Source organism: Egretta garzetta, unplaced genomic scaffold (genome assembly GCF_000687185.1).
Source record: "Egretta garzetta isolate BGI_Z169 unplaced genomic scaffold, ASM68718v1 scaffold165, whole genome shotgun sequence".
Classification (NCBI taxonomy): Eukaryota; Metazoa; Chordata; class Aves; order Pelecaniformes; family Ardeidae; genus Egretta; species Egretta garzetta.
This window is the reverse complement of record NW_009259694.1, coordinates 915,869-930,335: the sequence shown is the minus strand read 5'-3', so window position 1 is coordinate 930,335 and position 14,467 is coordinate 915,869. Positions and strand designations below refer to the sequence as shown.

Genomic DNA, 14,467 nt, shown 5'->3' with positions numbered 1-14,467 from the left:
AGGCCCGCGGCTGAGGAGCTGCAAAATAGTTTTCCAGCAGCTGTGGGGGGTTTGCAACCAGCAGCTGGCTGGGGCAGCAGCGGCGGCGCACCCCTAGACCGTGACTCAACATTTTGGATTCTCCAAGGGAGTTGTGCTTCGCACACACATTGCATTGCAACATCAGCTTGCAGCGGGGTTGTGCGGTTCCAGCCAGCGCCTAGATAAGCGAGAACAATATAAATGCAGGGGAAAGCACCCATTTGTTTGTATGAACTAAAAGGTTTCCGTGAGAATAGAGCGTACTTGCCCCCCCGCCACCCGCCCCCGTGGAGGCTCCTCAATGCTGAGAAAAGTGAGATTGTACTTTAAAATATTAAATGGTTTTCCAATCAGTGCAGAATCTCAGCTTTCACCTGGGTCTTTTGTATGCGTTCACTTCTTCCAGCAGGAGATTTGTAATAGAGGAAGCAGGTGTAACATGGTGATTATAAAGATATTGTTGGGGGGAAAAAAAGGGTGAATTTTCAGTGCTTTTCTCCTGTGAGCCTGCCAGGGCTTCCTTTTCAGCTGACTCCATCACCTTTTAGCAAGGTGCTGTGTTTTCGTCCAAGTCAGTCAGTCAGTCAGTCAGTCAGTCAGTCAATTGTGCGTAGAAAAAAAGGTTGCTGGGTAAATTTGAAACCTTGATAACACATTCCTCCATTTGTGTATATTGTACGGCTTACCAGTGTATTCATTCCTTTGGCTTTCAACATTTCACAACTTCCCATAGGTCAGCCCGAGCAACAAGAACAGGTCCTGGTAGATTGAAAGATTTCTGCTTTCAGACACTCATGTTCACATCACTTTGCCTGTTGATTTCCTGATTTTTATTTATTTTTATTTTTTTATGTTTCTTTTATTTTTAATCAGCAACATCAAATGGGTCTTTGGAGGGCCTGGATAACCAGGAGGGAGGGGTGTGCCAGACAAAAACCATGAAGATCCTCATGAAAGTTGGACAAGGTAAAGACCATCTGCTGTTTCATGAAATCACTTTGATCAGTCTCAGTGTCCTTTTAGTTTTCAGGCTGCTTTTAGCGGTGTAGAGCAGAGAGCCAACCGAGTCTAGTGTGGTCATTCCTCCCTTATAGTCTGAAAGCAAAGCCTATTTTCTCTTCCTCAGCTACTGACAGATTTCTACAGGAGGAGGGTTAGCGTAATAAGATCTCTTCACTGGAGAGATCTCTAGAAGGAAAGGTCACCTGGGAGTAGTGTGTTTCAGTCATTTTTATTTTTATTTTAAAAAAAAAAGCCAAAACTCTGCTGTTCAAAATTATTTAAAGTACATGAAAGGAGGGAAGCTAATATTTCTATAGTTTGCTTGTTATGAATTCTGATTACAGAGAGGTTTTTGTTCGTTGTCTCTTTTCACATATAGATAACCTATTGTGCAGGAATAAAGAATTATTCTTCTAAGTAGAAGTTGGTCTAGTAGTCAATCAACTTCCTCAGTTAAACTGAAATGTCATCTGCAAAGCTTTTCTTGTCAATTACAGGAGTCCCTATAGTGTCTGCAGATGGCCTCACAATTTAAACCTCTGAAATAACTAATATAACCATTTTGCTTTAAAAGGAAATTTACGTACTTATATGTACCAGACCTTTGCATAAAGATTCTTCTGTTCAAAGCCATTTGTGTCTCACGAGGTACCTAGAGCCAGCTTATAAGGCTCCATACCATCAAGCACTGAAGCTGCATGAGTCGTCTTTCTCTCCCCCAGATCCCAACTCGGCGGGGCTGCCCCGGCATACAGATCCCACCAAGCGCCCCGAGCAGGAAGCTGGCACCAACGGGAAGAGTTCCACCACCAGCCCCTTTGTCAAGGACCACTCAGGTAGGTGCGGCGGGGCTCCCGCCTGGGACTGGGACTTTGGCAGAGTCTCCTCCTTTGTCCCCAAATGCATTTTATTTTGCCATTAAAGTGCCAGCAAAACAAATGTTTTTGTACTGAGATGAAGCAAAAGCCAGTTCTGATGCTCCGGTGGATAGTGTCTGGGAGCTGCAAGTTTTGGCAATGGCTGCTCTCTCCCCTCTCCCACTCTGCAGTAGAAGTTAATTACATCTTGTGAGAATATCACTCATTTACAGGAAAGTTTTTGGATAGGACATTCGCTAAGCAGCTTTACGATGGTAAATGCTGCCTTACATTTAGTACTCTGGCAGATGAACGAATCTTTCTGTCTTTCTTTTCCCGTATAATACATTATCAAGTGGTTCTCGACAACCATTTATAAAGTTTATTTCAAGGCATCTATAATTAATGCCCTGATCTTTTAACTGACCATATAAAGTCTACACATGAATGGCTGGTCTTTCACTAAATTTAAAGATTTATTGGTTTTTTTAATAATTATCTGAATGAGGTAAACAGATGGTTCCAAACAAATATCCTCAGGATGCATTCCAGACATTAGGTCAACAAGAAAAAAACTAACTCTTAAGACCCCAAGGTCTCTGGAAGAAAATTCGATTCATTGGGAATGCTACAAAGCAAAACTTGCTGGCAGTTGATTCTGGGGTTCCCAAAAATGGCTGCAAGTTTTCCTTGCTAGCTCTGTCATTAGTTACTGGGCTAATGAATCTTTGATGTGGCGGTCACTGGGCAGGCTTCAGCCATTTCCTACAGAGGTTCCAGTAGGAAAAGTTCACAGTTGACGTGGACATAGCATCTGCAGTGTTCTTCCACCTGTGACTGAGCATCAAGAGAGGGAAGTCGGTTCAAATTTTCAAGTGAGAAAGCGTCAAGTGAGAGTTCATTTAATTTTTGTGACAAATAACGGCAGTGTGATGGCACCAAATATTCAATAAGCTATTCAGCATGTGAGGTCTTCTTGACTACCAAATGCGTGGTGGTGTTTTCTTTTAAGTAAATGTAAGTTAATACAAACAGATACATGCCATAGCCATTTTGCCTATCTCCCGCACTGCCTCAAGCTCCTTTGCTTCATGTGCAGGCAAGAGGAGTCCACGTAAAGAGGCACTAAGGACAGTTCAACTTAAATCAATATGCGAAAGATAAAATAGCAGAAGAACGGTGTGACACCGAACAGTACCAGTTGGCCTGAGAATTGTCATTTCCCTGTGTTAATTCCCCCTCACAGTCCTATCCCACCCCTCTCCGTGGCCCGGGGCTGGCCGGCATCTGTTAAAAGATGCGGTGTGCATCAAAGGCTGCCTTGTCAGTGCTAGTCCTCGCCACTGATGGATGATGATGTATGAAACAGGGTGGTTTGGAAGGAGCACAAAAGTGAGACCAACAGACACAAAGTCTTGTTTAATATTGATTGCTGACTTCGGCTGTTTGCATTTAGCTATCTAACAGGGTAATTGGTTTGTCAAAGTTTAGATGTCAGTTAATTCTTCCAGTCTTGCTTACTCTACACATTTTTAAGCAGCGTAAACGGGTCGCAGGGTGGCAATAACTTTTGTCTGTTGTATTTCCGTTCTTTCCAGGATCTAGCACAGATGGCAGTAAGGCTGGGCATTCCAGTATACTGGGTTCAGAGGTGGCCTTATTTGCAGGGATTGCATCAGGGTGCATCATTTTCATCGTCATCATCATCACTTTGGTGGTTCTTTTGTTGAAGTACCGGAGAAGACACAGGAAGCATTCCCCGCAACACACGACAACTCTCTCACTTAGTACGTTAGCCACCCCAAAACGCAGTGGCAACAACAATGGTTCTGAGCCCAGTGACATTATCATTCCTCTAAGGACTGCAGACAGTGTCTTTTGCCCCCACTATGAAAAGGTCAGCGGCGACTATGGACATCCGGTGTACATAGTTCAAGAGATGCCTCCTCAGAGTCCAGCAAACATTTATTACAAGGTCTGAGAAACACACAGCCAACTCTGTGGTACAGTTGAGTCGTAGATGAAACTCACTGGTCAAATGCTTTCTGTTGGGGTTTGTGATGACGCCTTGTTGCGCTAGCATTGACTCAAGCACAGGGCGGGAGAAGGCGACAGCTCTTTCTCCGGGAGCCGACGCAAGCTGGACAGCTTACCTAGTCTGTAGAATTCCTATCTCGGTGAATACGTATTCACTAAAAGCTGGAAGACTTTTATGTAGAAGATGCCCATTCTGATTGCTGTACTCTTGTTACATTCATCATCCTCAAAGCCATGTGCTGCGGGCGTTCAGGCATGTACAAAAGCCGAGGGAAGATGGAGTGATCCGTGGATGTTAATAGCTCTAGGCATCCTGGGAAGGTGCTGTAGGATATATCAAGCTTGAAATGCAATCTTCTGACTTTTGTGTGTCTCTCTCAGTGCGTACTGGATTTGTCACACAGACCTTGGTGTCTAAGTAAGACTTGTTAAAGTTCTCTTGCTTTTAGTCCGCCACTGTTCCATTTGTTTCTGTTATCCGGGGCTCTGCCATCCTTCACATAAGATTTCCTTTCACTCCACCTCCTGAATCACTAATGGAACATTAATGTTTGGAGATCCACGCTCCATCCATCTGCTACAGCAGCCTCACTCGAATGGGTAATGCATTTATAGAAATTGTGTTTGATAGTAAGGAGCCTTCCAGCCAAAAAGTTAGGCTGTCAACAAAGTCAAGAGCAGGACTGGGTGGTGGAGGGAAGGGCTGACTGCAGTTGCAGTTGAATACTGCTGCCTCAAAAATAGAAGCTGGGAAGAAAAAAAAATAAAACATTTAGGTAGCACAGCACTTTGGTATGCTAAGGTTTAAGAGGCAAGTAGGAGGCACAATAACACGTGCAGTGGATTAGGGCTGCATTTGAAGGAATTCATGGTTATCAAATACCAGTGTGCAGGAAAAAATAGTACCTTCAATACAGTAGAACAAAGGGGTATTGTTAGTAAGTGAACAAGCTTGGAGAGGACAAGACAATAGCAGGCCGCTGAGGATATATTAGGGCAGGGCTGTTGTGGTACTGGCAATAAAATATACAGCTTTGAAGCTGTAGCGAAAACCTAGTCTGCTTTGGCTGACTTTTAAGCAGACTCAGCTGCTATACTATCACATTATACTAAACGCAGGGAAAGCATTTAAGAAAATAACAGAGGGCCAAACCTGACCAAGATGACTATAAGCCAACGGGTCAAATGAGCTGTAATTCTATCACTGGTGAAGTTGTGGGGGGAAAAAAAAAACCCAACACAACAGACCTTTCTCATCTCTAAAAGCAAGACGGAATTTCTTTCTGACTGAGCCTTTTGACACTTTGGTTTATTGTAGTGCTGTCCCTGCACAGTGAGTGTCGGTACTGTGACTGACGCAGCCGTTCATTGGTGCTCCGTTGCAAAGTTAAAGCACATATGGCAAACCTCTTGCAGTCTGTAAGAATAAAATAAATTATGACACTGAGATGGAGAAGGAAGATATGTCTTATTTATAATAGGTGTATAGAACACAAGGGATATAAAGTGAGAGTTTTTCTTTTGTTCGTTCTTTCTTACTTTTTTGGTTTGGTTTGCTTTTTTTACTAGTATATATTTTGAGATTGCACAGAACCTACACCAGAAGATGTGAAATTCATTTGCGGCAATTAAATGGTCTTAACTTGTCATCATTTTACATATATATGCGTGTGTGTATATATGTATATACACACATATATATGTTTATATATGCATATATATGCATATATGTATACACACATTTAAAAAAAAAAGAAACTGCTTCTGGGAAAAACATCAGCCATCCAAAAATAAGAATGGGAGCATATTTTAAAAAAGAAAAAAGATCCAAAGCATCTCATGAGAGAAAACTGGGAAATAGAAGGCCCAAAATATCAGGAAATCAATGTTACTGCATCATGTATTTAACAATGACAAGGTGTGCCGGCATTTATTTTCTGTGTTGTGTTTTCCCTTGCCTTATGGGCTGATGTGTTCTGTAGATTTCGTTGAGGTTCGTAGAGGGGGGGTTCAGGTTAAAGTTTTCTCTTTAGCATGGCTATTCCCCTAAAGCTCCCACCCTGGGGAGGAAATAAAAAACCTCTACTTTTATATGTGCTATGCAAATAGACATTTCTAACATAGTCATGTTACTATGGTAACACTTTGCTTTCTGATTCGGAAAGAAAATGTAGCAACAGCATTTTGAGGTTCTCAGACCTCCGGTGAGCACCTGCAAGAAAAAAAAAAAAAAAGAAAAAAAATCTGTCATAGAAATGATCACTCTCTCTGTTTCCTGAACCTGAAAATGATGTTGGGATGTTGGTCCAAAAGAGAGAAACAAAACAAAAAAATCCCAACCCATGGTTCTGTGGAAGGTTACCATGGTGACTAACTACAGTACATATGTAATTCTTTTCAACAACCCTTCCTTTCTGTGAATCCATCCATACAAGGTTCTCTTGTAAGTCATTAAGATTTTATTTTGGGGGAGGGGGGAAGAAGGGAAAAGATGGGTTTACTGATCCTGGTTTTTATTAAATCAAATCTATGCTTCATCAGTTGGCTACATTCTAGTTATGTACTAAACTGTGAAAAAAAAAAAAATCAGACTAATTGCTCAAGAGCAACCTGCAACCAATTGAAAAAAAAAATGTACTGTGCGTCTGTTTTGTGTCTGGTGCAGAATTATGACAATCTACCAACTGTTCCTTTATTTGACGTTGGTCCAGCTTTGAAAAGTTACTGTAAATGCCTTGCTTGTATGATCATCCCTAGTCACCCGACTTGGAATTTGCACCATCATGTCTAAGTGAAGATGCTGTAAATAGGTTCAGATTTACTGTATATGGATTTGGGGTGTTACAGTAGCCTTATTCACCTTTTTAAATAATAAAAAAAAAAAAAAACCCACATGAAAACAAGACAAAAATGGCTTTTCTTAACCAGATTGTGTATATAGAGCAATGTTGGTTTTTTATAAAGTCCGAGCAAGATGTTTTGTATAAAATTTGAATTTTGCAATGTATTTAGCTACAGCTTGTTTAAAGGCAGTGTCATTCCCCTTTGCACTGTATTGAGGATAAAATGGTATAAAAGGTTGCCAAATTGCCGCATATTTGTGCTGAAATTGTGTACCATGAATATTTATTTAAGAATTTCTTTGTCCAGTTTGTAAGTAACACAGTATTATGCTTGAGTTATAAATAATTTCTTCTTTTTTTTTTTTTTTGTTTTGTTTGTTTGTTTGTTTTGTTCTGTTTTAAAACTAGCCGGTCATAAGTTTGAAATCTGCTTTAGTTCCACATTGCAATTAGTTCCCAGAACATGAAAATTATGAAAATCACATTCCACGTCTGTTTCAAACTGAATTTGTTCTTAAAAAAATAAAATATTTTTTTCCTATGGAAACCTTGCCTTCTAAGTATTTTCTTCTTTTGTTTTGCGATTTTTTTCTTTTTTAAAAGATAAAAATAAATAAGAAGGCCATGAAGCCTGCCTCCCTCTGCCCCTCCTTCCTTTCCTCCTTCTCTCCCTCCCTCCCTCCCTCCTTCTCTCTCTCCCTTCTCTCTCTGTATCTCCCCCCTCCCCCATTTTTCCACCCTGATTGCTAGTGGTTTATAGGAAAGAAAGCTCCATATAATACACTGACTTCTGTTAATTTACTTCTTTCCCAGACTTTCTCTTACATATATCAGCAGGTTTTAAAAAACGCGTGGGGTTCTAATGCCCTTGGAAGTCAGCGAGCTTCAGTCAGGTGCCGCAGCCAGGTTGCCTGGATGATCTGGGAGGTGAGATTATAACCACGCAATTAATTCCCAGACATTACGGAGTGGATTTATACTGTGGGCAGAGTCAGAGATAAAAAACAGACCTGAAGCCTTCTGGGCGCTGTTGCTGTCACTGCTGCTCCGGGGGAGGGGGAGCTGCAAGCCTGGGTGGCGGGGCTGAGCAAGAAGGGAGAGGAGCTGGAAGATGTTGGGAGAACGGCAAAAAATTAGAAATGCTGCAAAGTCAAAGCATCTCTGTGCGGTTCTTTCAGTGGGGCCATGCATCCGTCCTGTCCCGGTTTTACTGCGCCTTACGTCAGGGGGGATGAGGGCCAGCATGTGCAGGTGACACAAGCCTTAATGCAAGATCTGTGGTGGTGGTGGTAGTCTAATTTTCACCCGGATAACCGATTCTCTCATTTAATAAGTGGCACCTTCATTTTTTGACAAAGCCCAGTCACTTTGGAAGCGAAGCACCTTTCAGTTTGTTGGCAGCGCATAGACGGTGTGCTCATCCATGAGGTAACATTTGGGAAGGTCTACAGAGGGGAAAGATGCATTTGTCGCGTCTAACGACAGATGCCAATTTGTTGTAGAGTTTTCATTGAAGAAAGGCAGCTAGCTATTCATAGTATTGGTCACGCAATTGCCATTTGTCAAGTTATTTTTTCTTTTCTGAATAATAAGGGAAAATAATGACCGTATGGCACAGGCACTGTGCGTTGCGATGGCACAAGCATTCTGAAACTGGGCTTCCAGAAAGCCCTCGAGACTGTTGAACGGTTGGGCTAGCATGGCTTCATGCTGACAGAGCTCCTTTTGGACAGGTCCAGTTTACAGAATCTGTGCTGGAAGTTGATCTTACAGGGGAAAGCCGCACAGTGGCACTTAGGTTCTCCTCCCGACTCTGCTACAGATGTCCTTGGGAGCGTTACTTGGCCCAGCAGAAGGGCATCAGTGCCCATGGTGGAGCGTGTGAGCATCCTCTGACTTCTCAGTAAATCACTTGGGCCTCATCCTGCATTTTCGGCTCTAAGTCACTTCAAAGGGGCTAGGCTTGCGTGCTCAGAGGCACATGCGTACTTGGCTGGATTGAGACTTCACTCCCTGCTTCATGCTTGCACACAGGGGATTTCATTTGCTCATCTTGGTGGTTTGTCATGAGGTTCCCCACATCGTTAAGTGGCTGTGAGGTGCTCGGGTCTGGTCTACGCTAAAAGCTTGTCTGATACAGCCATCTGTTAGAGCTGTGAGTCTAGCTTAGTTAAGGCTAAGGCTATTGTTTTATTTTAGGCCTTGGTAAATACTGGAAGGTGGTGATAAGAAAAATAATTCGACAGTGTCAAGTTTACATGGCATTTTCATTTCTGTGCCTTTTTTCCATCTACGATAAACATGTTATACATATATATATATATATGTTATATTTATAACTAGCGTGTATATTGACACCCCCACACACCTATTTTTGTCCCTGCTTTAGCGATAAGGAAAAGCAGTTTTGCTATAAACGGTGTCTCCACTGGGGGGAAAAATGGTTGCCGGTGTAACCGTATCTGTGTAGTTACACTTGGGGACAGGGATGCTGGGTTAACGGGAGGGCCTTGCACACATGCCCTCGCAAATGTAACGGACCTTCCCTGAGTCTGCTAAACTCATTTTAGTAAATGATATGTGCCTTAGACACTCAGCATAAAGTCATTGACTTATAACCCATCTTTTATATCTTGCAGAGGAAAAAAAAAAATCATGCTTGCATTTTGCACTGCTGCTGACACTGCACTATTAATTATCAAACAAGCACAAAATCAGAATTTACTGCCTTTATTACGAAACTGGTTCCCTGGCAAGAACTAGTCCAAGTCAATAGGCTCCGCTAAGTGGAAAATAAAATTATAATTCACAGTTGTTATCCATCTAGAGTGGAATAAGGATCTGTTACATAAAATAGTGCCTCACAAAGTAAGCATAACAATGTTATTGCCTAGGTTTAAAACATTATACCTCTTTCTTTAGCCTTTCTCTTTAGCTTTGCTGTGATGCATTGATCAAACGCATCAGTCAGCAGCATGCTCATTTTGATTCTATGGGCACCATAAATTTTCTTTTTGCAGAAAAGCTTAAAATTATGTAGTGGTTAGCGAAATAAAGGAAAATGAAAACTCCATCTTTCTAAGAGAAGCTCTCCATCTTCATTGCCACGATGATAGAAATTTTGGTAGGGAAAAAGCCCAGGGTTTAAAATCACCAGACATGCTCATTATATAGTTGGCATGTCATTACATGAAGCATCAGATCAGAAATCAAGTAATATTTGTTTTGGAAAAAGATGAGTGTTGGAGCATATACCACAATGTATTCATGATTGTGCCGTTCATAATCCGAATGGTGCTGGATTCAGCTGACTGAGCCACCATCTAAAAAAAAAATAAGATCTGTCTTTCACATGACTCACAGAAATACTTTGATCCTTAATTAAGGCATAATGCAACCCATAGGAGTCACCCTACAGATAAAATCACGGGGCTGATGGTGGAACTGGAGTTCCTATTGGAAGTAGCTTGCCTGTGCCTGGATCTGCCGATGATGGGTGAGGTGCTGGCAAACGGGGGCTGGCAACTCTTGCGAAATGGGGGCGAGAGCCTGCCCACGCACGGTGAGGATGAGGAGGGGGAGCTGCAGGCGGCTGCTCCTGGAGAGAGGCCTGTGGAGCAGAGGGAAGAGGACTGGAGGAGGAAGGTGAGTGAGAGGGCAGTGACTTCCCAAGGAGGAGGCGGCTTGGGGACATCTGGCATGACAAGATTCCAGGGAGAAATCAGACCCGGCTGTGGGGGTAGTGAGAGAGACAAGGTCTTTGCAGCTCTGGTAAAGGCTTGGGTGGGAAACAGGTTAACAGCAAGCAGGGAAAAATATTGACAGATGAAAGGCAAATAAGCGTAGTATTTGTTAAGTGTTGGCTGGTGTTTCGAGCAGGTGAGGAGATCAGGCCAGGTTGTTCTGCTAGACACTGCGAGGAGAAAGAGCCTACGTGGGATGGAGAGCCAAAACCAGAACTCGGTGTTTTCTGCAAGCTGGGATCCTGTGAAAAAGAGATGAAAGATCTGCAAGAACTGAATAACTGTAGGACTATTAAACGTCTAAACAGCAAAGAACCTTGTGCATAGCTGTCACAACCTCTGGAATAGGGCCTGTGTTTTCATAAGTGCATTGACAGAGCCTCGTATGCTTACGCTGCCGAAGAAGTGCAATTAATAATATGGGGAATCCATTGAGGGTGGGGGAATTGTTGCTTCTAGATCAGACCTTCAGTGGATAGAAATTAGCATGGTTCAGCTTGATATCTGATCCTACTTACCACAGTTCAGAATGGCACATGCGTAAGCAATACTCATACAGATTTTATTATACCTCTTCGCTATGAGAAAGTGCTTTATAAGAGTGTTGTCCTGCATATTATAAAGACTGTACTCAAAACCATACCAACAATGGCACGCTTTTAAGAGACTGCTATTAAATGCCATAAAAATTGTAATTTTTATTGAACATCTTCAGCAATTTGCTGTATCTGTTCGTTAAAAGTAGGTTGGATTACTAGCAAATGTATAATAAAAATTGTTCACATTATAATGTGTCTTTTTGTCCTCTCTTCTAACATTTAAACTCATTCCTTCCTACTCCTGCATTCAGTTCTATTCCATATACATAACAGGCAGGTCAGCTGCCCGCTGTTGTTACATTATCTGTTCATCCCCCCACGCCGTGTTCCCAGTGTTTCCAAATCTCATAATTAGATCAAAATACTGAATGTTGGATTTCTTTAAACTCAGCTGTTGGAGGTATGTGGCCACATGACCAATTTAGTAATTATTCAGCAGCAATAGCATTTTAGCCTTCATCACTGCAAGGGATACTGGAGGTTGTGAGGCCAGAAGGCAGAAGAAGATGCAAAAGAACTCTGTCTGTCACTCTGAAAAATCTCGAGATTTGGGGAAACCCAAATGATGGTGCAAAAGTTAAAAATAGTCGCACGTGCTGCCTGTGGTTCACACTCTTTCCTTCATTACTTGCCATGTTTTCTTTTTGTACGTAACCTACAAAGCACATGTGAATTTTTCCGGCCTCAAAAGAGAGTTCAGTCTGTGAAGATTCCTACTGCTGATTCTGGAGGTCTTCTTCTGTATTTCAGCTACTGAGAAAATGGTGGCTGCTTTCCTTCAGCCTGGTTATCCTGTACCCAGATGCCATGCCCTGATCACCTGCGTGGTGCGCCAGCCCTGTCAGTCCCAAAGCCCCTTTCTGGGGCTTCGTATCTTCCCAGATAAGGTTTCACTTCTGGACAAAGCTTTTGTTGCTCACAGTGAAAGTTTCTTTTCAAATGTTGCCTTAGGCTTTTATATGACTGCCTCTCCTTTTATATGACTGGCTATGGATTTCAGCTGGTCACAACTTTTCCATGAAAAAAAAAAAAATGTTCTGATGGAACACAGGAACAGTCCTTGTACCATGAGTGTGTTTTCTTCTAAGCCCCTTATTTTCCAGTCAGGTTTAGTTTGAATTTTTATGTGGCTTTATCTCTTCCTTTTGCATTTCTTCAATTGCATCTGAAGGAAAATAGCATGCAGTAAAATTCCTAAATGCAATTTAAATACAGCTCATTTCAATCCGGTTGGTTTTACATCGGCATTCATCAATACATTAAGCTAAAAATATTGCAGGCTATTTTGTTTTGTTCCTTGTAATTAAAAAAAAAAATTATAATCTATTAAAATCTCCTTTCAGAAAAGTGTAAGCAGCTCACTTTGGAAGGCAACATTTGAGCAGAATTAAGAAAGAGTGATTGGTGTGCTGCTCAAAATTGAGTGAGCGTATTTGAAAGACAGAATGACTTTTGGCAATAATCAATATTTGGTTTTGTTTTGTTTCCTTAAGTCAGCTCAGTACTAAGAAGCGGAAAGTGCTGTTGGTTTTACAATTGGTGCTCCAGCCTGGTGGCAGCCAGCTTGGGGCTTATTTACGTAGCTTTGTCCTTTCAGTCTCTTATGATGAGCAGTGATAAAACTAAAGTCTGGATGCTTTGGCCACCGGTAGGTGTAACCTATGTGATTACACACAATACAAGGGATTTACACTGAGACATTGTTCCTGCAGGAGAAACATAAATCCCCTTTGCCAGCTCCCCTCCACCCCCTTCTAAGTGCTGCGTTTTAAAACAGCAGATGTTTTTCCTTTGGATTTTTCACCCAGCCTAAATATTTCAAAGACAGCATCAGAACTATATTTATCAAGTTATACAACACTTTTGTTTTTCTGCGTAGCTGGCTGCTTGCGACGTTTCCTCAGCGTCCCCTCACTCAAGACACCATTAATAGACCAGTGCCTACGAACATGCAGATGAGACTCGGGAGACTTATTTTTGCATCAGATTTTTTGAGGGGCATCTTACCGTCGCGTTTTACTTCTGTCATGCTACCGACAGACGGAAGCACCAATACACCTCGGTCCAGAAAGGCTTCATCCCTGCTCGCAGAAGTTATGAGGACTGATTGCATTTTTTCTCTTTCAGTCACCAGCAGTGAGGGATTACCCTGGGCTGTTCAGGCTTTTGCAGGGAGGCGGAGAGGAGGTGGCGAGGCCTCAGTCCCCAGCGCTTTGATCGTTCCTCCTCAAAGGGAAAGACGGGAGTTTTGCACGGCCCTCGCCGCAGCACCGCGCCTCTGATAAACGCAGGGCCGAAGCTCTGAGCGATGGTGCTCAGTCACTCAGCTTTCCGCACGCGGCTGCGACAGCAGACCGCTTGGAAATCAAAAGGTTTCTTGGAAGTGGGCTGATCGCGTAAAGAGGGCACGTGAGGGCTGATCTGGGGCTTTTGGCTTGCCTTAGCTCATCTGCTGTATCGCCGCCGAGCGCTCTGCCAGCCATGCTTTGCAAGAAACGAACAATGAGGAGGATCTGGCTTAATTAAACGCTTGGAAGATGCACGGGTGGTGCGAATCACGGAGGCAGGGAGAAACAGCTGCAACTATCACAGCTTCTGCAGTCCCAGAGGTGGGCACCAGCTTCTTGGGAGAGGCTATTTCTGGGTCGCAGAAGGAGGTCTGGGCTTATGCTCCCTATTCATTATTTGACATTTCCACTTAACATTACTGCCGGCTCCTCGAACAGCGTTTGACCCAAACATGATTCCTTAAACCTGAAGTGGAGTTTTTCACTCATGCAGTTGGCTGATTTCAGTGCCCTGAAGAACTTGGCCCCTGATTCCTAACCAATTGACAGCCATGAATGAGGTGGCAATTAAATCTCTGTAAAATATAAAATCCGATTAGTAACATTTCCAAGCCTTTTAGAAATAATGGCTCGTGCAATAATCCTTCCCTTTGCCAGCTATTTTAGGATAAACATAATTGTTGAGTGTACCAAGTTCCTTTTCTTCAGAAACAGTGAAAATCAGAACTTAGAGCACTTTTAATCAGTGTTCAAATTCTGATTTTTTTAAATCTTCCTAAATTCTAGGCCTGAGTGGCTTTCTGTGGAGGTGAGTTTTATATTTCAGTCACAGATCGTATGAAAGAGTGTTTTCTTTGATCAGTTTTTAGCTTTTCACCTTTGAAACTTGTCTCTATCCATGTCTTCTGAGACAGAGAAATCAACTCTTAAGTTCTATCACTTCTTAGCATATTTCTACCTTTAAAAAAAAATTTTATTCATCTCATTCTCACTCTTATGGTACCCATGTTCCTATTTCCATTTAGTGAATTTTCCATGCCCCAAACAATTCTTTTTTGGCTGTACTTTGAACTCTCC

General features: G+C 42.3%; 1 protein-coding gene across 1 annotated transcript in view; it reads left to right on the top strand.

The window, feature by feature from the left end:
* EFNB2 (ephrin B2) overlaps positions 1-3,861 on the top strand; it is a 20,359-nt gene extending 16,498 nt beyond the window's left edge. Inside the window, exons 3-5 of the mRNA XM_009638893.2 lie at positions 895-987; positions 1,746-1,859; positions 3,479-3,861. Coding sequence (XP_009637188.1) covers positions 895-987; positions 1,746-1,859; positions 3,479-3,861 — 590 coding nt within the window. The remainder of the gene's footprint in view (positions 1-894; positions 988-1,745; positions 1,860-3,478) is intronic.
* Positions 3,862-14,467: the final 10,606 nt, after the last annotated feature.